Source organism: Cetorhinus maximus, unplaced genomic scaffold (assembly GCF_964194155.1).
Source record: "Cetorhinus maximus unplaced genomic scaffold, sCetMax3.hap1.1 HAP1_SCAFFOLD_2278, whole genome shotgun sequence".
Classification (NCBI taxonomy): Eukaryota; Metazoa; Chordata; class Chondrichthyes; order Lamniformes; family Cetorhinidae; genus Cetorhinus; species Cetorhinus maximus.
In genome coordinates, this window is record NW_027598217.1 from 1 (window position 1) to 26,283 (window position 26,283).

The 26,283-nt window shown below is 54.0% G+C and overlaps 1 protein-coding gene across 1 annotated transcript; it reads left to right on the forward strand.

Moving 5' to 3' along the window:
• Positions 1–2,192: 2,192 nt before the first annotated feature.
• Positions 2,193–20,243, forward strand: LOC144677176 (interleukin-6 receptor subunit alpha-like; the record flags this gene model as incomplete). The annotated part of the gene is made up of 5 exons (XM_078537365.1): positions 2,193–2,334; positions 5,424–5,461; positions 8,754–8,814; positions 17,667–17,769; positions 19,990–20,243. Coding segments are annotated over 5 exons (576 nt in total), but the record flags the coding sequence as incomplete, so codon positions are not given.
• Positions 20,244–26,283: the final 6,040 nt, after the last annotated feature.

Sequence of the window (26,283 nt, forward strand, 5' to 3'; positions counted from 1 at the left end):
GGGAGAATGTGGGACTCGCTCCCACGGGGAGTGGGGAGAATGTGGGACTCGCTCCCGCGGGGAGTGGTCGAGGTGAATCGCGGAGATGGATTGAAGGGGTGGGGGGGATGGGGAAGCTAGATAAACACACGAGGGAGAGAGGAATAGAGGGATATGGTGATGGGGGGGGAGATGAAGAGGGGTGTGGGAGGAGGCTGGTGTGGGGCAGAAACACCAGCATGGAGCAGAGGGGCCGAATGGCCTGTTTCTGGGCTGGAAAATGGGGGGAAGGTGTGGGGGATGGGGTGTGGGGTGTGGGGGATGGGGTGTGGGGGGTGGGGTGTGTGGGATGGGGGGTGGGGGGTGGGGGATGGGGGGTGGGGGATGGGGTGTGGCGGGTGGGGGATGGGGTGTGGGGGGTGGGGGATGGGGTGTGGCGGGTGGGGGATGGGGTAAATGTGCTGAATTAATATTGGAGTGAGCGTGCGGGGCGATGAATGGAACAGGGACATCCCCATTACAAGGAAATCAGTGTTGATTTGCTGATAGGCAAATGATTTCCTTCCTACAGTTTCCCTTGAGTATTCGAGTCAGACATGGCACAAAAGGAGAGAGACTTGCATTTCCCTAGCGCCTTTCACAGCCTCAGGACATCCCCAAAGGGCTTCACAGCCAATGAAGGTGTTCCTTTCCCTCCTTCAACCTCTCTCTATCTCTCTCTCTCTCTCTCTATCTCTCTCTCTCTCTTTATCTCTCTCTCTCTCTCTTTATCTCTCTCTCTCTCTCTCTCTATCTCTCTCTCTCTATCTCTCTCTCTAGCTCTCTCTATCTCTCTTTCTCTATATCTCTCTAGCTCTCTCTATCTCTCTCTCTAGCTCTCTCTATCTCTCTTTCTCTATCTCTCTCTATCTCTCTCTCTAGCTCTCTCTATCTCTCTTTCTCTAGCTCTCTCTATCTCTCTCTAGCTCTCTCTCTAGCTCTCTCTAGCTCTCTCTCTAGCTCTCTCTCTCTCTCTATCTCTCTCTCTATCTCTCTCTCTCTCTCTCTCTCTCTCTATCTATCTCTCTCTCTAGCTCTCTCTATCTCTCTTTCTCTATCTCTCTCTCTATCTCTCTCTAGCTCTCTATCTCTCTCTCTATCTTTCTCTCTTTATCTCTCTATCTCTCTCTCTAGCTCTCTCTCTCTATCTCTACCTCTCTCTCTCTAGCTCTCTCTCTATCTATCTCTCTCTCTAGCTCTCTATCTCTCTCTCTATCTTTCTCTCTTTATCTCTCTATCTCTCTCTCTAGCTCTCTCTCTCTATCTCTATCTCTCTCTCTCTAGCTCTCTCTCTCTCTCTCTATCTATCTCTCTCTCTAGCTCTCTATCTCTCTCTCTATCTTTCTCTCTTTATCTCTCTATCTCTCTCTCTAGCTCTCTCTCTCTATCTCTTTCTCTCTCTCTATCTCTCTCTCTCTATATCTCTCTCTCTAGCTCTCTCTCTGTCTCTCTCTCTCTCTCTCTCTACCTCTCTCTCTCTCTCTCTCTCTATATCTCTCTCTCTCTCTCTCCACCCATTGCTGCCCCCCTCCGCCCCGCCCCTGTTACCCCCTCTTCTCGCGTTTCCCGCCCCCATCAGATTTCAGCTTCCTCCAATCCTGCAAAGAGTCCTGGAAACAGACCCCGGCCCTGTGACTGTCGACCCAGGGGTGGGTGTGATGGTGGTGGGGGGGGGGGTGATGATGGGGGGGTAATGGTGGTGGGGGGGGGGGTGATGATGGGGGGGTGATGGTTGTGGTGGGGGGGGGTGATGATGGGGGGGTGATGATGGTGGTGGGGGGGGTGATGATGGGGGGTGATGGTGGTAAGGGGGTGATGATGGTGGTGGGGGGGGTGATGATGGGGGGGTGATGATGGTGGTGGGGGGGATGATGATGGGGGGGTGATGGTGGTAAGGGGGTGATGATGGTGGTGGGGGGGGTGATGATGGGGGGGTGATGATGGTGGTGGGGGGGTGATGATGGTGGTGAGGGGGGTGATGGTGGTGGTGGGGGGGTGGGGGGTGGGGGTGGTGATGGGGGGGGTGGTGATGGTGGTGATGGTGGTGGGGGGTAGGGGTGGTGATGGGGGTGGTGGGGGATGGGGTTGGGAGTGTGGGGGTGGGGGAGTTGGTGGGGGGTAGACTCGCATCACAAAATGGCCGCCGCCCAGCCCGGTGCCCTGTCTCTTCCCAGGTTAACGTTAAGACGACGGCCTTTCTGATCGCGGACGCTCTGCCCGACACAAACTACACGGTGAGGGTCCGAGCGATCGAGGAGTTTTACCACGGAACATGGAGCAGGTGGAGTAAACAGGCCTACGGGATGCCTTGGGCTGGTAGGTCCTATCGGATACCCCCTCCCCCCATCTCTTCCTCTCTTACCCTCCCTTTCCCTCCCCTCTCTTCCGCTCCTCTCCTCGTGTCTTCCCTCACTCCCCTTTCCCTCCCTCCTCTCTTCCCTCATTGCTCCTTTGTCTCCTCTCCCTCCCTTTCTTTCCCATTCCCTTCCTCTCCCCTGCCTCTTTTTTTGTCTCTGTTGGGACAATCCTCTCTCACTCTCTCTCCCCAATTCATGATCTCCCTTTCCCCTTCACATTTTCTCTGTTTCTCTCTCTCTCTCTGTCTCTCACTCTCTCCATTCCCTGGTCTCTCCCTCTCTCTCTCACTCTCTCTCTCTCTGTCTGTCTCATTCTCTCTCTCCCTCACTCTCTCCATTCCCTTGTCTCTCTCTCTCTCTCTGTCTCTCTCTCATTCTCTCCATTCCCTTGTCTCTCTCTCTGTCTCTCTCTCACTCTCTCCATTCCCTTGACTCTCTCTCTCTCTCTCTCTCTCTCTCTCTCCCTTTGTCCTACTCTCTTCATTCCCTGGTCTCCCTCTCTTTTTCTCTCTCTCCACCTTCAGTGTCTCTCTGTATAACACCCATGCTCTCGTCTCTCTCTTTCCCCCTCTCCCACTCTCTCCATTCCCTCATCTCTCTCTCTTTTTCTATCTCACCCACCCCCCATCTTCCATTCCCTAGTCTCCCTCAATCTCTCTCTCTTTCTAAGTTTCCCCTTATTTTCTCCTCTCTCTCTCTCTCCTTCATGTTTTCTCTCTCTCCCTCTTTCACATTTTCTCGCTTTCTCTTCTGCACACTTTCTCTCTCACTCCTTCACATTTACTCTCTCTCTCTTCTCTTCCTCCTGGTTTGGAGTGTCTCGAACGTCCTTTTATATTTAATGAGGAACCAACCCGGGAAGAGCGATTGGGGGCAGGGCCAAGTTTCGACCTGGAAAAGGCCGGAAGAGGAAGGTGGAGGGGGTGGGGTGGGGGAAGAGGGTGCGGTGACTGGGGGGAAATCAAGGAGTTCCTCAGTCTTAAGAGCGTGTTGTGCAGCTGAGAAAAGAGACACGTCAAAGATTTTCATCTTGCACTCATCAGGACACTTCGCAATATGAGGGGAAAACAACAATTTGTACTGCATGGCAAGAGAATGCTGATTGGTTGGCAAGCGGACTCCGATCGGTAGAGGTTTTGCCATGGAGATTGCACCAGTTGATGGTGGCTGACAGTTAACCGCCGACCATTGTTTGAAATTTAAACCAGGCAGCTTGACCCTCGATTGGTCAAGGCATTGCCCTGAGGAATGAGTCAGCGAATGGCTGTCCCTTTATTTTGTCGAAGCTGAAACAGGCGCAATGTGTGCGCGTGTCCTTTCTGTCTGCACAAAGGGCCCCGTGTATTAATATATGCAGCTTCCGGTACACGCAAATGGTGCCTCGCTGGCCAAGCCCGACTGAAAATTTAAACTGGTCGTCAGCGCGATTCTTAGCGTGCCGAGGATTATTCCGCAAGTGGGTTGTCCAATCGCGGAATCACATCTAATGTTGGACACCGTGTTTTGAGTTTTACAAGCTCGGGCTGGTTGGGTACAGTCTGTACTCAGCCCGTTGCAAACAGCGCGTACGCCCTACATACCGAGCATCACTACTGGCACTGAAACTCGTCTGTGTGATAAGCATTCATCAAGGCAACACCTCTACCAATCAGGGTCCACTTGCCAACCAATCAGCGCTCTCTTCACATACAGTATAAATTGTTGTTTTATCCCTGATATTGGTATTCTTGCCAAATGTCCTGATGAGTGCAAGACGAAAAGATTCAACCTGTTTCTTTTTTCAGCAACACTCAGGTTCTGTAATGTGTGTTATACAGCGAGTGAGTCTCAACCAACACTGAATAGGAGGGAGGAAGGGAGGGAGAGAAGCAGGGAGGGGAGAGGAGAACATAGGAAAAGGAGGAGTCCATTCAGCCCCTCGAGGCTGTCCCGCCATTCAATCAGCTGATCTGTATCTTAACTCCATGTACCCACCTTGGTTTCGTAACCCTTAATCCCCTTAACCCCAAGAAAAATCTATTTCTCCTCTTCCTCCTTCATTCCTTCTCTCTCTCTCTTTGCTTCTCCTTCTCTTTCTCCCTCCATCTCGGTCATGAAATTAACAGGGTAGGAGAGAGGGGAGAGAGGGAAAGTGGGGGAGAGAAGGAGGGAGGGGAGAGTGAGAAGGGAGGAGAGAGGGAGGGGGAACAGATAGAGAGGGGGCAGAGGGGAGAGGGAGGGGGGCGGAGAGAGAGAAAGGAGGAGAGAGAGAAAGGAGGAGAGAGTGAGAATGCAGGAAGGGAGAGAGAGAGAGCGAAGGAAAGAGGGAATATGGGAAGGGAGAGAGAGACAAGGAGGGAGGAGACAGAGGGAGAGAGAGAGAAAGTGAGAGAGAAGATGGGAGAGGAGAAAGAGAGACAAGATGGGAAGGGGGAGAAGAGAGAAGGAGGGAGGAGAGAGAGGGGAGAGAGAGAGAGGGGGAGGAGAGAGAGAAAGGAGGAGAGAGTGAGAATGCAGGAAGGGAGAGAGAGAGAGAGAGCGAAGGTAAGAGAGAATATGGGAAGGGAGAGAGATTGCAGGATGGGTGGGAGATAAGGAGGGAGAGAGAGAGAAGGTGGGAAGAGAGAAGGAGACAAGGAGGGAGGAGACAGAGGGAGAGAGAGAGTGAGAGAGAAGATGGGAGAGGAGAAAGAGAGACAAGATGGGAAGGGGGAGAAGAGAGAAGGAGGGAGGAGAGAGAGAGGGAGAGAGAGAGAGAAGGAGGGAGGAGAGAGAGAAAAGGAGGGGGAGACAGAGGGAGAGAGAGAGAGAGAAGATGGGAGGGGAGAAAGAGAGACAAGATGGAAAGGGGGAGAAGAGAGAAGGAGGGAGAGAGAGAAGGAGAAGCAGAGAGAGAGAAGGAATGAAGGAGGAAGAGGAGAAATAGAAGCGGAGGAGAGAGAGGAGGTGACCTGCTCAGTCGCAGTAGTTTCGGAGAGTTTCCTGGGAGTGTGTGTGTGAGCGATGAGGGGATTTGTCTGGGAGGGTCTGTCTCACACATTCTGATTAATGTGAGTTATTTTACCACAGATCCCCAGAGGAACGTCATCCCTGAAGACAACTCTGAGGTAATCGCGACAGAACGTCATCCCGCCGATATTCCCAGCTCCTGTCCACCCGGCTGCCATTTTGCTTTTGGGGTCATGTGATGGCCTGACCCCCCCGACCCCCTCCCCCCTCCGCCCACACTCCCCCTTTAGGACAATGCCCATTTGGGAGGTCCAAAGTGCGAGAGGGACCCCATCTCTTCCCAACCCGAGGGGGCTAAATGTCAAAGGGAGGAGATGTCTTTTGTCTGCTTCACTCGAGGGAATTCGTCTATTAACTCCCCTACACCCCCTCCCCCATTCCACCGTGCCCCCTCCCCTACACCCCCTCCCCCATTCCACCGTGCCCCCTCCCCTACACCCCCTCCCCCATTCCACCGTGCCCCCTCCCCTACACCCCCTCCCCCATTCCATCGGCCCCCTCCCCTACACCCCCTCCCCCATTCCATCGCACCCCCTCCCCTACACCCCCTCCCCATTCCATCGCACCCCCTCCCCTACACCCCCTCCCCCATTCCACCGTGCCCCCTCCCCTACACCCCCTCCCCCATTCCACCGTGCCCCCTCCCCTACACCCCCTCCCCCATTCCACCGTGCCCCCTCCCCTACACCCCCTCCCCCATTCCACCGTGCCCCCTCCCCTACACCCCCTCCCCCATTCCATCGCACCCCCTCCCCTACACCCCCTCCCCCATTCCACCGTGCCCCCTCCCCTACACCCCCTCCCCCATTCCACCGTGCCCCCTCCCCTACACCCCCTCCCCCATTCCACCGTGCCCCCTCCCCTACACCCCCTCCCCCATTCCACCGTGCCCCCTCCCCTACACCCCCTCCCCCATTCCATCGCACCCCCTCCCCTACAGCCCCTCCCCCATTCCACCGTGCCCCCTCCCCTACACCCCCTCCCCATTCCACCGTGCCCCCTCCCCTACACCCCCTCCCCCATTCCATCGCACCCCCTCCCCTACACCCCCTCCCCATTCCACCGTGTCCCCTCCCCTACACCCCCTCCCCCATTCCACCGTGCCCCCTCCCCTACACCCCCTCCCCCATTCCACCGTGCCCCCTCCCCTACACCCCCTCCCCTACTCCCCCTCCCCCATTCCACCGTGCCCCCTCCCCTACTCCCCCTCCCCCATTCCACCGTGCCCCCTCCCCTACACCCCCTCCCCCATTCCACCGTGCCCCCTCCCCTACACCCCCTCCCCCATTCCACCGTGCCCCCTCCCCTACACCCCCTCCCCCATTCCACCGTGCCCCCTCCCCTACACCCCCTCCCCCATTCCACCGTGCCCCCTCCCCTACACCCCCTCCCCCATTCCATCGCACCCCCTCCCCTACACCCCCTCCCCATTCCACCGTGCCCCCTCCCCTACACCCCCACCCACAGACACCTGTACATTTCAGTTCATCCAAAACCCCGCTGCCCCCATGTCCTAACACGCGTCAAGTTCTATTCGCCCATCGCCCCAACCCCCGACCCTCCTGTACTCACCGGCTCCCAGTCCAGCAATGCCTCCATTTTAAAATTCCCCAGCCTTGTTTTCAAACCCCCTCTGTAACCTCCTCCAGTCTCTACACCCCTCCCTATCTCTGTAACCTCCTCCAGCCCATACACCCCTCCCTATCTCTGTAACCTCCTCCAACCCCTACACCCCTCCCTATCTCTGTAACCTCCTCCAGCCCCTACACCCCTCCCTATCTCTGTAACCTCCTCCAGTCTCTACACCCCTCCCTATCTCTGTAACCTCCTCCAGCCCATACACCCCTCCCTATCTCTGTAACCTCCTCCAACCCCTACACCCCTCCCTATCTCTGTAACCTCCTCCAGCCCCTACACCCCTCCCTATCTCTGTAACCTCCTCCAGCCCCTACACCCCTCCCTATCTCTGTAACCTCCTCCAGCCCCGACACCCCTCCCTATCTCTGTAACCTCCTCCAGCCCCTACACCCCTCCCTATCTCTGTAACCTCCTCCAGCCCCTACACCCCTCCCTATCTCTGTAACCTCCTCCAGCCCCTACACCCCTCTCTATCTCTGTCACCCCTCTCTATCTCTGTAACCTCCTCCAGCCCCTACACCCCTCATCTCTGTAACCTCCTCCAGCCCCTACACCCCTCCCTATCTCTGTAACCTCCTCCAGTCTCTACACCCCTCCCTATCTCTGTAACCTCCTCCAGTCTCTACACCCCTCCCTATCTCTGTAACCTCCTCCAGTCTCTACACCCCTCCCTATCTCTGTAACCTCCTCCAGTCTCTACACCCCTCCCTATCTCTGTTACCTCCTCCAGTCTCTACACCCCTCCCTATCTCTGTAACCTCCTCCAGTCCCTACACCCCCTCCCTATCTCTGTAACCTCCTCCAGCCCCTACACCCCTCCCTATCTCTGTAACCTCCTCCAGCCCCTACACCCCTCCCTATCTCTGTAACCTCCTCCAGTCCCTACACCCCTCCCTATCTCTGTAACCTCCTCCAATCCCTACACCCCTCCCTATCTCTGTAACCTCCTCCAGCCCCTACACCCCTCCCTATCTCTGTAACCTCCTCCAGCCCCTACACCCCTCTCTATCTCTGTAACCTCCTCCAGCCCCTACACCCCTCATCTCTGTAACATCCTCCAGCCCCTACACCCCTCCCTATCTCTGTAACCTCCTCCAGCCCCTACACCCCTCCCTATCTCTGTAACCTCCTCCAGCCCCTACACCCCTCCCTATCTCTGTAACCCTCCTCCAGCCCCTACACCCCTCCCTATCTCTGTAACCTCCTCCAGCCCCTACACCCCCTCCCTATCTCTGTAACCTCCTCCAACCCCCACACCCTTCCCTATCTCTGTAACCTCCTCCAACCCCTACACCCCCCCTATCTCTGTAACCTCCTCCAGCCCCTCCAACCCTCTGAGATCTCTGCACTCCTCCAATTCCGGCCTCTCGAGCATCCCCCGATTCCCATCGCTCCGCCATTGGCGGCCGTGCCTTCAGCTGCCTGGGGTCCCTGAACTCTGGAACTCCCTCCCTAAACCTCTCCGCCTCTCTCTCTCACTCCTCCTTTAAGACGCTCCTTAAAACCGACCTCTTTGACCGAGCTTTTGGTCATCTTGTCCCTAATATCTCCTCATGTGGCTCGGGGTCAAACATTGCTATCTAATCCCTGTGAAGCACCTTGGGATGTTTTGCTACATAAATGGTCCCGTATGAAAACAGGAAGATGTCTATTGTTATCACTAAATCATTGGGGGCCATGCATTGTGGCGCTTTGACAGAGAATAAGTATTAAGCTTAATGTTTTACCAAAGTACTAATTTCCCTGTTGCAGGGTCTTCCCTCTGGTCCAGTTGATCCCGAGGACATTAACTGGGAGGAGTCAACTCCACAGGGTATGTGTCTTCACTTTGGTCATTCTATGGTCTTCACTGAAATGAAGAATGTTCGCAATTGGGAGAAATCACTCCCCAAGCCCCTGTCCGAGCCCCATGGCAAGGGATTGGGATGGGAGAGAGGGATTGGGGTGGGAGAGAGGGATTGGGATGGGAGAGAGGGATTGGGGTGGGAGAGAGGGATTAGGGTGGGAGAGAGGGATTGGGGTGGGAGAGAGGGATTGGGATGGGAGAGAGGGATTGGGGTGGGAGAGAGGGATTGGGGTGGGAGAGAGGGATTGGGGTGGGAGAGAGGGATTGGGGTGGGAGAGAGGGATTGGGGTGGGAGAGAGGGATTGGGGTGGGAGAGAGGGATTAGGGTGGGAGAGAGGGATTGGGGTGGGAGAGAGCAATTGGGATGGGAGATTGGGTTTGGGACAGAGGGATTGGGAATAGAAGGAAGGGATTGTGATGGGAGAGAGGGTTTGAGAATGGGAAGAGGGATTGGGAATGGGAGAGAGGGATTGGGAATGGGAGAGAGGGATTAGAAATGGGAGAGAGTGATTGGGAATGGGAGGGTGGGAATGGGAATGGGAGAGTGGGATTGGGGATGGGAAAGAGGGGCTGAGATGGGAGAGAGGAATTGGGGATGGGAGAGAGTGATTGGGAATGGAGCGAAGGATTGAGAACGGACAGAGGGATTGAGAATGGAGAGAGGGATTGGGATGGGAGAGAGAGATTGGGAATGGGAGAGTGGGAGTGGAGATGGGAAAGAGGGGCTGAGATGGGAGAGAGGAATTGGGGGTGGGAGAGAGGGATTGGGAATGGGAGAGAGGGATTGAGATGGGAGAGAGGGATTGAGAATGGAGCAAAGGATTGAGAATGGAGAGAGGGATTGGGATGGGAGAGAAGGATTGGGGATGGGAGAGAGGGATTGGGGATGGGAGAGAGGGATTGGGGATGGGAGAGAGGGATTGGGGATGGGAGAGAGGGATTGGGGATGGGAGAGAGGGATTGAAATTGGAGAGAGGGATTGGGATGAGAGAAAGAGGGGGATTGGGATGGGAGAGAGAGATTTGGAATGGGGGAGAAGGATTGAGATTGGAGAGAGGGATTGGAATGGGAGAAAGAGATTTGGAATGGGAGAGAAAGATTGGGATTGGAGAGAGGAATAGTGGATGTATCCCTGGAGAAAGGGATAACGATTAGCAGTTAACAAATAGGCAGATTCCAAAAGATCTTCAGTGATCAAAAAGCTTAACAATTCAGGGAATGCCAGTGGATGAACTCTTACTTTGGGATTTATTTTTATCCCAGTTTACGAATGTGTTTATTAATTTTGTTTGCTAAATTGAGTGTTAAGTGTTAATGGCTGGGGATGGGCAGAATGGCCTGGGGTAAAAGGACGAACTTAAATTTTAAAGAACCTGGCACCTCATGCCTTCTAAAATCTCCAGCTGTTACTGAGGAAAATGGTTCAGAAGCTTGGCACATTAAACGTCACAATCTCAGGCTCCCCGGCCCACAACCCGAGCCAGCCGCTCTCCCAGACGGTAATGGTGAGGCACATGCTCGCATCTGGTGTGGGCCAGTCAGCCCCGTGTCGTAACCGGGAAGCAAGGAGAGAGCTCGGGGGGCGGGGGGCACCAAAGGAGGAATAATCATCCAACGGGGCAACTAGGTCACGGAATCCTTTGTCTGGTTTCCTCTCCGTCGCTTCGAGGGGGACACGCACTCTTGCCCCGGGGGTGACAGTCCCATGAGCACTGGCCAGTCACCTTGCCCAAGAGGAAAATTGTCTGTGCGCAAGCCCCATGTGGGCTATTCCACCATGGAAGCCATCGCCAGTAAGCCTAAACCTTTCCTCACCCACACTAATCAGGGGCAGGAAAGGTAGGTGCTTTTCACCCCGACCGTTAAGAATGTGAGGAATAGGAGCGGGAGTAGGCCACTCGGCCCCTCGAGCCTCCTCTGCCATTCGGTAAGGTCGTGGCTGGTCTCCTGCTATACCTCATGACAAATGTGTGTAGGGCTGGCTTCCACAGTCGGCAATGAGATAATGACTCGCGCTATTTGGTTTTTAACGAGGTTAGTTGAGGGATAAAAGGACACTGTCTTACGGACAAGACTCTAAACCAAGGACCCCTTGGGTGGATCTGCTCTTGGAGGAAGAGCCTGGGGAGTGGTGGGAGGTTCTCTGCTGGTGTCCATGGGGCCCCCATATTTACCCCTCAACCAATATCAGCTGAGAGAAAAAAAACACCGGACGATCTGGGTCGTCATCACGTCGCTGTTTGTTGGGATCTTGCTGTGCGCCAATTGGCTTCCCGAAATTGCAACAGTGGGCACACTTCACAGGGGGAAAAAAAAAAAGACCTCATTGGCTGGGGAGCGCTAGGGAACGCCCCCCAAATCCCTGTGAAATGCAAAGCCCTTATTACCGGGACTGTTCAGTGGAACGAGGAGATGGGGGAACCAGGCGACACCTTGTCCCTCTGCAAGGGGTGGGGGGGAGTGCGTTTTCTTTGTCACATTCCCGAGGGGAAACCAGGATAAGGATTGGGAATAAGCCCCTGCCTACGAGGCGATTGTTTACGCTGGGGAGATTGGCCGTGCCTAGCCTCTTTGAGTGAGTCATCGCCATATCTCAGGACTCAACATGTCCCCTTTGAGTTTTCTCTCCTCCCTAACCTTACTGGGGGAATAACTATTTCCCGCTCTCCCAAAATCATCCCCAATGCAGCCCAAGGCTCCTCACTTCACTCACCAACCTGTGGCCAGTACCAGAGTGTGGCATCCCATTTCCAGTTGCCATTTGGAAGGGCGTGAGGGGCCCTTGTGAAGGTGCGGAGGCGGGGGGGATTCACCAGAACGGTCCCAAGGGATGAGGGGATTTTTACGCTTAGCGTCATGGTTAGGCTGGAGGAGCTGGGAGGGAGGGAGGAGGTGTGACGTCTTTCCCGTGATGCCTCCCCGGTCAAATTGCCGTTCACGATCCAGGCGCTTAGCAAGGCTGTGGAGGCTGATTAAATTAGGAAGGCAATTGGGGCGTTGGTCCTTTATTGGATTGGAGAACAAGGGAGTCTTGCTACAGCTGTACAAGGCTCTGGTGAGACCACATCTGGAACACTGTACACAATTTTGGTCTCCACATTTAAGGAAGGATAGACTTGCAGTGGAGGCAAAGGTTCACTCAACTGGTCCCTGGGATGAGCGGGGTTGTCCGATGATGAGAGGCTGAGTAAATTGGGTTTACATTCTCTGGAGTTTAGAAGAATGAGAAGCGATTTCATTGAAACCTACAAGATTCTGAGGGGAACAAAAACAGAATTACCTGGAAAAACTCAGCAGGACTGGCAGCATCGGTGGAGAAGAAATCAGTTAACTTTTCGAGTCCTCATGACCCTTCAGCAGAACTGAGTATAGTTAGGAGAAAGGTGAAATATAAGCTGGTCTAAGGTGGGGGGCGGGGGGAGAGAGAAGTTGAGGGTGGGGTGGTTGTGGAGATAAGCAAGCAGTGATAGGAGCAGATAATCAAAAGAGGTCACAGACAAAAGGATCAAAGAGGTGTTGAAGGTGGTGATATTTGTCTAAGAAAAGTGCTAATTAAGAATGGAAGACAGGATACTCAAGGTACAGCTCTAGTGGGGGTGGGGTGGAAAGACTAACAAGGTTTTAGTTTTAGATTTAAAAATAATGGAAATAGGTGGGAAAAGAAGAATCTATATAAATTATTGAAAAAAAAGGGAGGGGGGAGAAACGGGGTGGGGATGGGGGGAGGGGGAGTTTAAGATCTAAAGTTGTTGAATTCAATATTCAGTCCGGAAGGCTGTAAAGTGCCTAGTCGGAAGATGAGGTGCTGTTCCTCCAGTTTGCGTTGGGCTTCACTGGAACAATGCAGCAAGCCAAGGACAGACATGTGGGCAAGAGAACAGGGTGGAGTGTTAAAATGGCAAGCGACCTCCGCTCCCTCCGGGACACCCTGGTCCACTCCTCCATCACCCCCTACTCCTCAACCCCCACCTATGGCACCTCCCCATGCCCACGCAGAAGATGCAACACCTGCCCCTTCACTTCCTCTCTCCTCACCGTCCAAGGGCCCAAACACTCCTTTCAAGTGAAGCAGCATTTCACTTGCATTTCCCCTAACTTAGTCTACTGCATTCGTTGCTCCCAATGCGGTCTCCTCTACATTGGAGAGACCAAACGCAGACTGGGCGACCGCTTTGCAGAACACCTGCGGTCTCTCCGCACGAAAGACCCAAACCTCCCTGTCGCTTGCCATTTTAACACTCCACCCTGCTCTCTTGCCCACATGTCTGTCCTTGGCTTGCTGCATTGTTCCAGTGAAGCCCAACGCAAACTGGAGGAACAGCACCTCATCTTCCGACTAGGCACTTTACAGCCTTCTGGACTGAATATTGAATTCAACAACTTTAGATCTTAAACTCCCCCTCCCCCCATCCCCACCCCGTTTCTCCCCCCTCCCTTTTTTTTCAATAATTTATATAGATTCTTCTTTTCCCACCTATTTCCATTATTTTTAAATCTAAAACTAAAACTTTGTTAGTCTTTCCACCCCACCCCCACTAGAGCTGTACCTTGAGTGTCCTGTCTTCCATTCTTAATTAGCACTTTTCTTAGATAATATCACCACCTTCAACACCTCTTTGATCCTTTTGTCTGTGACCTCTTTTGATTATCTGCTCCTATCACTGCTTGCTTATCTCCACAATCACCACACCCTCAACTTCTCTCTCCCCCCTTCCCCCCCACCTTAAACCAGCTTTTTTTCACCTTTCTCCTAACTATACTCAGTTCTGCCGAAGGGTCATGAGGACTAGAAACGTTAACTGATTTCTTCTCCGCCGATGCTGCCAGACCTGCTGAGTTTTTCCAGGTAATTCTGTTTTTGTTTTGGATTTCCAGCATCCGCAGTAGCTTTTAGCTTTTTGTTTTTAAGATTCTGAGGGGGTTGGACAGGGTGGACGCTGAGAGATTGTTTCCCGCTGGTCGGTGAATCTGAAACACGGTGGGGGTCCCAGTCTCAGGATAAGGGGGCCGATTGTTTAGGGACTGAGATGAGGAGAAATTCCTTCACTCAAAGGGGTTGTGAATCTTTGGGAATTCTCTACCCCAGAGGGTTGTGGATGCTCCATTGTTGAGTATATTTAAGGCTGGGGATAGGTGGATATTTGGTCTCTCAGGGGATTAAGGGACATGGGGGAGCGGGCGGGAAAATGGAGTTTGAAGGCTAAGGTCGGCCATGATGGTATAGAATGGGGGAGCAGGCTCGATGGGCCGAATGGTCCACTCCCGCTCCTGTTTCTTATGTTCTGATATGGCCGGGTGGAGTTCATGAAGAGGTCATGGAAGGGGCTGTGGAAACAGCCTAGTGTTTCAGTAAATGTAATGGGATATGCAAATATTTATCTGATAAGACTTTCTTGATTCTTTCGCAGGGTGTGGGTGTCGCTGGCTGGGCCCAGCATTTATTGCCCCTCCCTAATTGCCCAGTGAGAAGGTGGTGGGTGAGCTGCCTACATGAGCCGCTGCAGTCCTTGCGGTGTAGGTACACCTACCGTGCTGTTAGGGAGGGAGTCATAACATTCAAGGCTATGGGCCGAGTGCTGGTAAATGGGATTAGGTAGGTAGGTCAGGTGTTTCTCACAGGTCGGTGCAGACTCGATGGGCCGAAGGGCCTCTTCTGCACTGTGAGATTCTGTGATCTGCCCTTGTCCTTCTAGATGGTAGAGGTCGTGGGTTTGGAAGGTGCTGTCGAAGGAGCCTTGGTGAGTCGCTGCAGTGCATCTTGTAGATGGTACACACACTGCTGCTACTGTGCGTCGGTGGTGGAGGGAGTGAATGTTTGTGGATGGGGTGCCCATCAAGCGGGGCTGCTTTGTCCTGGATGGTGTCGAACTTCTCGAGTGTTGTGGGAGCTGCACTCATCCAGGCAAGTGGGGAGTATTCCATCACACTCCTGACTTGTGCCTTGTAGATGGTGGACAGGCTTTGGGGGAGTCAGGAGGTGAGTTACTCTCCGCAGGATTCCCAGCCTCGGACCACTTACTGAGGAGTTGATGAAGTGCGGACGAAATGACTCTTTTTTTCAGTGGTGGGTTTTGAGAGTTCTGCCCTGCCCTTGCAGCACATTCCCACAGGCTTGTACAGACTCAAAACCGAGGCCTGGTGCCTACCACCCAAAGCCTTCGGGACATAGAAAATGTCACTCTTTCAGAGAGGCGTGCGAGCGTGAGAATTAGGAGTAGGCCACTCGGCCCCTCGAGCCTGTTCCGCCATTCAACACGATCATGGCTGATCTGATTGTGGCCTTATCTCCCACTTTCCCGCCTCCATCCCCGCCCCACCCCACCCCCTACAATAGCCCTCGACCCCCTTGTCAGTCAGAAACTTGCCCAACTCCGCCTTGAATATATTCGATGGCCAGACCTTAACTGCTGTCTGGGGGAGAGAATTCCACAGCCTCAGTGAGAGAGAGAGAGAAATAAAAACCTCCCTGTAGTCATTTCGGTTTTCGCTTAGCGTGTAATATACCTTTAAGAAGGAAGATCACATGATCTTCAGCACACAACAGGAGAGTGGTGTGGGCGACCTCAGTTGTGTCGAGATAGAGCTTGAGTTGAGGGCACACATGTCGTTGCTGCTGAGTTAAGTACCCGGTAAATAAACTGTAAGGGCTGATTTTTACGCCCCGCTGTTGGGCTTGCGCCCAATCCGATCACAAGTGAAAGAGCGCACGATGATGTCGGGACACACGCCCGGCGTCACCGCCCGATATTTCGGTCGGCGGGCGCTGGCGCGCGGGAGAGTCGGCAGAGTGCCGATGCGGCCGCCACTCCCGGCGCCCTCCCCAGCCTCGTCTTCCCACCCTGTCACTCCGAGAGTTTCAAATCACGCACACCACCCTCGCTCGGAGGTTGCAAACCTTGCGAAATGGCCCCACCGCCACAGGAACTGTCAGCCGCCTCTGCCTAGCACCCAGTGGGTGCAGCAACCCCGGTAAAAGATTGGTAAGCGACCTTGGAAAGCCATGGGGGGGAGGCCGGAGGAGCCATTCAGCTTCCCCCCACCCCTCCCCCCGGCACCTTACACCACCGCCGCCGCACCTGTCTTCCAACTACCCCACATTGCCAGCGCCGCCCCACCATTTCCTGGCCTTTCTGCCACATCCCTCTCCCAGACAGAGAGAGAGGAAAACAAATCCCGCTAATCTCAAAAGCTCCAAGTGACACCCAAGCCTCAACCACTTATCGGGGGAAGAGAGGGTTTGAGATTGCTGCTTCTCTTTATCTGCTTAAAATATCTCGTCACTTCCTTCCTGAATGGCCTGTGTCTAATTCTGAGGCTGTGTGCGTTGGGCTCCTCCACCCAGTCGTTTCTCGGTATCTACAGCATTTCTTAAACCTTTTGAACACGAGGGAAAACACGAGAAACATAAGGAATAGGAGCAGGAGGAGGCCATTCGGCCCCTCGAGCCTGCTCCGCCATTCAATAAGATCATGGCTGATCCTCTTGTGTTTTGATTCCCACATTCCCATCTACCCCCCCCCGATAACCTTCGATTCTCTTGCCTAATGACAATCAATCTACCTCTGCCTTAAAAATATTCACTGACCCCGCCTCCACCACCTTCTGAGGCAGAGAGTTCCAAAGTCGCACAACCCTCTGGGAGAAAAAATTTCTCCTCATCTCTGTCCTAAAAGGGCGACCCCTAATTTTAAAACAGTGGCCCCCCCTAGTCTGGACTCACCCACAAGAGGAAACATCCTTTCCACGTCCACCTTGTCAAAGCTGTTCAGGATCTTGTAAACTTCAATCCAATCACCCCCCTCACTCTTCTAAACTCCAATGGAAACAAGCCCAGTCTGTCCAACCTTTCCTCATAAGACAACCCACTCATTCCAGGTATCAATCTAGTAAACCTCCTCTGAACCACCTCCAATGCATTTACATCCTTCCTTAAGTAAGGAGACCAAAACTGCTCACAGTATTCGAGGTGCGGTCTCACCAACACCCTATATGTTTGTGAAGAGTGATGGTGGTGTGGTGGTAATGTCACTGGACTGGCAATCTCAGAGGCTGCCTAATGCTCAGGGTGGTTGTGGGTTCAAATCCCAATGTGGGCAGCTGGTGGAATTTAAATTCAATGAATAAAATCTGGGATTGAAAGTTAGTCTCAGGAATGGTTGCGGTTTCTTAAGGTACTTGTAGTTTAACAGTATTTATTAACTGCGGGAATCTACGTAGCAAAGATCCAATTTCGGACTGTCTATGTGCTTGCTTCTACGCATGGCTCAGTCCGACGCTACATCAACCCCTGGGTGCGGCTCATGGTGATTGATTGTTGTTTTAAAAAACCCACCCTGTTCACTGATGTAATAAGAACAGGAAAAGCTCGGAAAAGCTCAGCGATCAGCGGAGAGAGGAACAGAGGTAACCTCTCGAATCTGTGTGACTCTCCTCCAGCAGCTAGACGGACTCTTCCGAAGGGTCACACGGACTCGAAACGTTGACCCTGTTTCTCTCTACCAACAGACGTCTCCCGGACCCGCTGAGCACTTCCGGCATTTTCTGCTTTTATTTCGGATTTCCCGCCACCCGCGGTATTTTGCTTTTATCTCGCTGTCCTTACCCGGTCTGGCCTACGCATGACTCCAGACCCGCAGCCCGTGTGGGTGACTCTCAGCTTCCCCCTCTGGAAACGGCCGAGCGAGGCCACTCAGTCCACGGGGCAACAAATGCTGACCTCACCCAGCGACGCCCACATCCCCAAGAAAGAACCCTTTCCTAAAAAGCCTTCGGCCAGATCGCTCCTCAATCTTCCATACTCACTGTGATTTCATTTGAAGGTTCTCACCATCCGGAGTGGAGTAACTTTCCCTGGTACAGGCCCTTGCTAGTAGCGGTCAGCCTGTTCATCGTGATCATGCTGTTCATCATCATTGTCATCAGGTAAGAACTCGAGGTGAGACAGACTCTCGGTTTTCCACCCCCCCCACCGTTTTTGTGGTGATAATCACCGTCGGAATTGCCGTAGCCCACCGTCATTGCCCCACTGACGCTGGCAGCACACTTTGGGAGAGACCGCGCATTCCCGGAGTAACCCGGAAATCCTGAAGCTGTTGCCGGTGACACTATGCTTCTCCACTGGTTCCACTGTGGTGGTGATGGTGTTACATTTACACTCTGGGAGCCCAGGTTGCAATGTCAACATACACTTTTTTTTCATGTAGTCTGTTGGTAGGGGCTGACCAGGTTAACACTCAGCCTGTTTGGCTGCATTATGAACACACCTTCCTTTGCCATCAAGTCCTGGAGTGGGAGTCGAACCTGGAACTTCTGACTCAGAGGCTGGGATGCTACCCCTTGCATCACAAGACCCCCTTAGGGTCTGCTGTGGAGGTTCCAAAGCCCGCAATTGCCCTTGCAATCGTGCATTGATGAGAACTTTCACTCAAACACGATTATTCCCGCTGTAAAAACCATTGAAAAAGTTACGCATGATGTAATTGATGAACAACCTCTCTGGCCCTGAAAAACTAATTTTATATTCATGGAATGTCAATTTTTTTCCTATGTGACAATACAAATTCCCAACGCATTTTTGAAAACGATAGTCACAGAATCATTGCGGCAAAGAAGGAGGCCATTCAGCCCATTGAACCTAGGCCAGCTCTCTCAGAACAATCCCACCAGTCCCATTCCCCGCCATCCTATAATTATTTCAATGGTCTTTATTTCATTTATCTTTATTTCAGCTTCTAATTAATCCAATCATGATCACTTATTTCACTCCCTGAAAATGTAAGTTCAACACGATGGATATTAAATATAGAAGATTAAGAGGTTGTCTAATTGAGGGGGTTTTGCTGAATTCCCCCACTATCAGCATCCTAGGGGTTACCATTGACCAGAAACTGAACTGGACCCAGCCATATAAATACTGTGGCTACAAGAGCAGGTCAGAGGCTGGGAATCCTGCGGAGAGTAACTCACCTCCTGACTCCCCAAAGCCTGTCCACCATCTACAAGGCACAAGTCAGGAGTGTGATGGAATACTCCCCACTTGCCTGGATGAGTTGCAGATCCCACAACACTCAAGAAGCTCGACACCATCCAGGACAAAGCAGCCCCGCTAGATGGGCACCCCATCCACAAACATTCACTCCCTCCACCACCGACGCACAGTAGCAGCAGTGTGTGTACCATCTACAAGATGCACTGCATCAACTCACCAAGGCTCCTTCGACAGCACCTTCCAAACCCACGACCTCTACCATCTAGAAGGACAAGGGCAGCAGACACATGGGGAACACCACCACCTGCAAGTTCCCCTCCGAGCCACTCACCATCCTGACTTGGAAATATATCGGCCGTTCCTTCACTGTCGCTGGGTCCAAATCCTGGAACTCCCTCCCTAACAGCACGGTGGGTGTACATACACCACAGGGACTGCAGCGGCTCAAGAAGGCAGCTCACCCACCACCTTCTCAAGGGGGCAATTAGGGATGGGCAGTAAGTTCTGGCCTCTCCAGTGATGACTGCATCCCATAAATTAATTTCAAAAATTAACGGGTCAGTAGAGAGAAACTATTCCCTCTGGTCGGTGGGGTGGGGGGGATAGAGTCCAGAACAAGGGGGCAGAACCTTAAAATGGGAGCCAGGCCGTTCAGGGGTGATGTCAGGAAGCACTTCACACACACACACAGGGTGGGGGAGTGGGAATCTGGAGCTCTCTCCCCCCACCCACAAAAAAAGCTGTTGAGGGATGGGGTTATATTGAAAGCGCCAAAACCGAGATTGATAGATGGGTTGAGGGGATTAAGGGTTACGAATCCAAAGCAATGGAGTTAAGATACAGGTCAGCTGCCACATGACTGAACGGCCAAAGACATTCGAGGGGCCGAATGGCCTCCTGTTCCTATGACCTCACACAAGTGCCGGCCGGGTCAGTATGATGGGGGAGGGTGCGAGGTGGGTCACCAGCGGGGCTAATGGGCCTGGCGTTATTGCTCGAGGGTATTGATAGATCTCTCACCACCCAACGCGCCCCCTTCCCCTGCCATACCGCACCCCCCACCCCCCACCCACACCCAGGACCCTCCACCAACCGCCATCTTGTAGTCGAGTAGAACAAGCCATGGTCTAAGGGGCTCTGCCTTCCCTTGGCAGGTATAGGAAGAAATGGAAGGGCCAAGCGGCGGCGAAGGTCAAGGGGGAGAGCCGGCCGGAGTATCTGTCCGTCCAGCTGATCACGGCCACGGAGGTCAAGGAGTCCGAGGCCAGCGCCGAGAGTGCGCTCCAGCAAAGCTCGGACATCCCGGCGCCGGAATCCCAAGGCCTCACCAGCGACGAGCAGCCACATTTCGACGTGATCAACGTGAGCTACTTCTACATCCCATAATAACAGCCACCTACGGGGTGGGGGGTGGTCGAGGGGGGCAGGGAGAGAGGGGGGGGCGGGTGGTGGTGTGGGGGAAGAAACCAGGGTCTTGGGGGTTAGGGCGGGGGAGGTGGGATGAGCTGCCCCTGTCGAGGGCAACTTCCCCCGCCGTGGCCCAAAGGAGAGCTCGAGGTGACGTTGGCTTCGGGCCCACCGCGGGTTGGCTTGACCTGGAGACCCAGGGGGGTGACCCGTCCGCCACGCTCGTCTCCGCTTTGACGCCCTATCGCAGGGGTCACGCCCTCTCCCGCGACCTTTGCTCCCAGCTGCCATCCGGTCGAGCGGCCAGGGGTGCAGGCTCGATGGGCCGAATGGCCTACCCCCCCCCTTGTTCCTTTGCGTCCCGCAAACAAACGTTCGCCCCGCCCCCTTGCCGCCCGAGCGCTTGCCGGGGACGGGGGGGGTTGGGGTTGGCACGGGGGGGGAGGAAGATATACTTGCCCTTTGCGAGTGGATCCGTCGAGGGCCAAAGGTCAGGACCGGACATGGCCGACCTCGCAAGGGCGGCAGGTCAAAGTTCGCCGGCGGGCAACTCGGACACGCCCCGCGTTCATTCCGTAACCCTCGTCTCCGTCCGCCAAAATGGGAGCCTGGGACTGCAAGATGGCGTCCAAGCCAAAGCAGGAAAGGGAAGGCCTAAGGACCGAGGAGGCAGGGGGCAGCGGTGAACCTTCTAGAATGTCCTCACTCCCTTGCGTCAATTAATGACGCCAAGAGAAATTTTGTACAAGTGTTTTTCTTTTCCCCGAGGTTCGGGAGACTGTATTCTTCATAAATGTTCTCGATTACCCGTCCTCCCCAACGGTGTGGGTGTGGATAAAATGGCGGGCACATTGTCCACTCCAGGCCGGCAATGGTTGGAGAGTTGAATTGCAGCACATAAACACCAAGTGGTACTTCACATGTCTTTTGGAGGGGCTATCAGGGGAATGTACAAATATTACTTGCCTCTTACCGCGGCTCTGTTGGGCATTTTATCTCAGCCAATCAGGTAGATCCCAGACGACCCCCGACCCCACCGGCCCCCCAGTCTGTGCTCCCAGACAATCGCAGCCAGAGGGGGTTCACTCCAGTTCTCAACTCTCAGGAACGTCTCGCCTCCCACTGGTCACCGAGTGACCCGCCCATCCTTCCCTGGGATTCCCCTCACCGCCTCCACAACCCACTCACTCCCCTCCCCACCCCGCCACGTTCACTGGAAAGATGCAGGCATCAAAAGTGGAGGAAGGGTGAACAATCACAGGGGTTTAGCAAACCCCCTCCCCGTTCACTCCCACTGTACACAATCCCAATAGACCCAAACCCCTCCCCGTTCACTCCCACTGTACACAATCCCAATGGGCCCAAACCCCTTTCCGTTCACTCCCACTGTACACAATCCCAATAGACCCAAACCCCTCCCCGTTCACTCCCACCGTACACAATCCCAATGGGCCCAAACCCCTTCCCGTTCACTCCCACTGTACACAATCCCAATGGACCCAAACCCCTTCCCGTTCACTCCCACTGTACACAATCCCAATAGACCCAAACCCCTTCCCGTTCACTCCCACTGTACACAATCCCAATGGGCCCAAACCCCTTTCCGTTCACTCCCACTGTACACAATCCCAATGGACCCAAACCCCTCCCCGTTCACTCCCACCGTACACAATCCCAATGGGCCCAAACCCCTTCCCGTTCACTCCCACTGTACACAATCCCAATGGGCCCAAACCCCTTCCCATTCACTCCCACTGTACACAATCCCAATCCCAAACCCCTTTCCGTTCACTCCCACTGTACACAATCCCAATGGACCCAAACCCCTTCCAATTCACTCCCACTGTACACAATCCCAATGGGCCCAAACCCCTTCCCGTTCACTCCCACTGTACACAATCCCAATGGGCCCAAACCCCTTCCCGTTCACTCCCACTGTACACAATCCCAATGGACCCAAACCCCTTCCCGTTCACTCCCACTGTACACAATCCCAATGGACCCAAACCCCTTCCCGTTCACTCCCACTGTACACAATCCCAATGGACCCAAACCCCTTCCCATTCACTCCCATTGTACATAATCCCAATGGACCCAAACCCCTTCCCATTCACTCCCACTGTACACAATCCCAATGGACCCAAACCCCTTCCCGTTCACTCCCACTGTACACAATCCCAATAGACCCGAACCCCTTCCCGTTCACTCCCACTGTACACAATCCCAATGGACCCAAACCCCTTCCCGTTCACTCCCACTGTACACAATCCCAATAGACCCGAACCCCTTCCCATTCACTCCCACCGGACACAATCCCGATGGACCCTCGAGTGTGGGAGATGAAGGGGTGATCGAAGCGAGGGAGTTTAAGATGATTAAAAGATTCGATCGGGTGGGGGTGGGTGGGAGAGAGTCCAGAACAAGTGGGGGGCAGAACCTTAAAATGGGAGCCAGGCCGTTCAGGGGCGATGTCAGGAAGCACTTCACACACACACACAGGGGGTGGGGAGTGGGAATCTGGAACTCTCACCCCCACCACACAAAAAAAAGCTGTCGAGGTTGGTGGGGTGGGGGCGATGGTTAGAAACATCAAAACTGAGATGGGCAGATTTTGGTTGGGAAAGGGGGAAGAAGGGTTAGGGAACTGAGGTGGGTAGGTGGAGTCAAGATACAGAGCAGCCATGATCGGAGCGAATGGTGGGATGGGGCTGGAGGGGCTGAATGGCCTCCTCCCCTTCCTAGCGCGCGTCTCCTGAACGCGCTGAGCCTTTGAGAGCCTCGTTTCCATAGATACCAGTACCAGGCCCGCCTGGCCACATCCCAACGGGCGGGTAAAAGCCGGGAGCGAGCGCCCGGAGGGTTGGAACCCGGCGCCCAGGGCCTAGCCGAAGTGTATGGGAGACTCCCTGCCGGGAACTGGGATGTGAGGCAGGAGGAGGGGATGGGGGGAAGCTGGATAAACACAGGAGGGAGAAAGGAATAGAGGGATATGTTGATGGGGGGTGATGCAGAGGGGGATAGGAGAAGGCTGGTGTGGAGCAGAAATACCAGCACCAGAGCAGAGGGGCCGAATGGCCTGTAAAATGTGCAACCATTTGACCTCAAAATACGGGTAATTGTGAAAGAGTCGATGAATTTAAACTGAATGTATGTGTTTCTATCTTATGTTTGGCACCTGAAAGGGTGGAATTGACAATGTTCTGTGTTCCTGTTCAGTACAAACTGTAAACTGGAACATAGTGAGGTATTTGTCACAATAAAATTTCCTCACTCAAGATTACTCTACTGGCAACGTGTCATTTCTCGGTCCGGGTTTGATGGGGAAACCCCTATCTCTGTAACCTCCTCCAGTCCCTACCACACTCCCTATCTCTGTAACCTCCTCCAGCCCCTACACCCCTCCCTATCTCTGTAACCTCCTCCAGTCCCTACACCCCTCCCTATCTCTGTAACCTCCTCCAGCCCCTACACCCCTCCCTATCTCTGTAACCTCCTCCAGTCCCTACACCCCTCCCTATCTCTGTAACCTCCTCCAGCCCCTACACCCCTCCCTATCTCTGTAACCTCCTCCAGCCCCCTACACCCCTCCCTATCTCTGTAACCTACTCCAGCCCCTACACCGCTCCTTATCTCCGTAACCTCCTCCAGCCCCTAAACCCCTCCCTATCTCTGTAACCTCCTCCAGCCCCTGCACCCCTCCCTATCTCTGTAACCTCCTCCAGTCCCTACACCCCTCCCTATCTCTGTAACCTCCTCCAGCCCCTGCACCCCTCCCTATCTCTGTAACCTCCTCCAGCCCCTGCACCCCTCCCTATCTCTGTAACCTCCTCCAGTCCCTACACCCCTCCCTATCTCTGTAACCTCCTCCAGCCCCTACACCCCTCCCTATCTCTGTAACCTCCTCCAGCCCCTACACCCCTCCCTATCTCTGTAACCTCCTCCAGCCCCTACACCCCTCCCTATCTCTGTAACCTCCTCCAGCCCCTACACCCCTCCCTATCTCTGTTAACCTCCTCCACTCCCTCTTGTGGGAGAATCTAGAACTAGGGGGGGGTCACTGTTTAAAAATAAGGGGGTCGCTCACTCAAGACAGAGATGAGGAGAATTTCTTTCTCTGAGAGGGTCGAGAGTCTTTGGAACTCTCTTCCTCAAAAGGCGGTGGAAGCAGAGTCTTTGAATATTTTTAAGGCGGAGTTGGATAGATTTTGGATAAGCGAGGGGGTGAAAGGGTTATCGGGGGGTCAGCGGGAGTGTGGGGTTGAGGTTACAGTCAGATCAGCCATGATCTTATTGAAGGGGAAAGCAGGCTGGAGGGGCTGAGTGGCCTTCTCCGGCTCCTGATCCTTGTTATACATTCATAAGTCTTGGATGTAAACAGTTCAAAATAAAACACCAACAGTTGATCTGATTGGAGACGGTGAGTGAGGCTGCGTTGGGGAGGGAGGAGGGGACAATATTGCCAACTGTGATTGGGCGGATGGCTTGGGGTCTTGTCATCTTGTCACATGACCTCACACCTCCAACCGCCATTGGTTGGCCAGCTATCCCATTGTCGCCCTCCCCTTCCCATGGATGTCTGTCATTGGCAGACCAAGTGGAGAACCCTTTCAGGGAGAGGACAGAGGTACAATGGGGAAATGGGCTCTTTCTGTGCCATATCATTCTGGGATTTCAACTGCGTAGATCAGAGATCCAGCAACGTTTCCAGCACAGGACCAGGCCACTCGGCCCCTCTGCTCCGTGCTGGTGTTTCTGACTGCTCCCAACCCCCCTCTCCATCTCCCCCATCACCATATCCGTCTATTCCTTTCTCCCTCGTGTGTTTATCCAGCTTCAATCCATCTCTGTGATTCACCTCGACCACTCCCCGTGGGAGCGAGTCCCACATTCTCTCCCACTCCCCGTGGGAGCGAGTCCCACATTCTCCCCACTCCCCGTGGGAGCGAGTCCCACATTCTCCCCACTCCCCGTGGGAGCGAATCCCACATTCTCCCCGCTCCCCGTGGGAGCGAGTCCCACATTCTCCCCACTCCCCGTGGGAGCGAGTCCCACATTCTCCCCACTCCCCGTGGGAGCGAGTCCCACATTCTCCCCACTCCCCGTGGGAGCGAGTCCCACATTCTCCCCGCTCCCCGTGGGAGCGAGTCCCACGTTCTCCCCGCTCCCTGTGGGAGCGAGTCCCGCGTTCTCCCCGCTCCCCGTGGGAGCGAGTCCCGCATTCTCCCCACTTCCCGTGGGAGCGAGTCCCACTTTCTCCCCACTCCCCGTGGGAGCGAGTCCCACATTCTCCCCACTCCCCGTGGGAGCGAGTCCCACATTCTCCCTGCTCCCCGTGGGAGCGAGTCCCACATTCTCCCCGCTCCCCGTGGGAGCGAGTCCCACATTCTCCCCGCTCTCTGGGTAAAGACGTTTCTCCTGAATTCCCCATCGGATTTATCAGGGACTGTCTTATATTGATGACGCCCCCCTAGTTCTGGTCTCTCCTCCCACAAGTGGAAACATCTTCTCTACGTCGACCCTATCAAAACCCCTTCCAGAATTTTAAAGACCTCGATCGGGTCACCCCCTCAGCCTCCTCTTCTCTAGCAGAAAGAGCCCCGGCCTGTTCAGCCTTTCCTGATAATTATAACCTCTCAGTTCTGGTATGAAACCAAGGAAATCTCAAAGAGCGGTCTTGGTGTGTTTATAATTGCAACACATCTGGTGAACTTCTCAGGCATTTGACAAGGAAATGAGGAAGTGATTCATCGCTCCTTAACCTCAAAGTGTTGCAAAATGTTCTATTCCATCAGAGCAAAGTCCTGAAATCGAGACACACTTGGTGAAAAACAAACAGCTGCTTCTCAGTCTATTACTGGCTCCACCCCAGATAGAGCACATATTACTCACACAGAGAGGGCACGGGGTTAGATACAGAGTAAATCTCCCTCTACACTGTCCCCATCAAACACTCCCAGGACAGGTACAGCACGGGGTTAGATACAGGGTAAAGCTCCCTCTACACTGTCCCCATCAAACACTCCAGGGACAGGTACAGCACG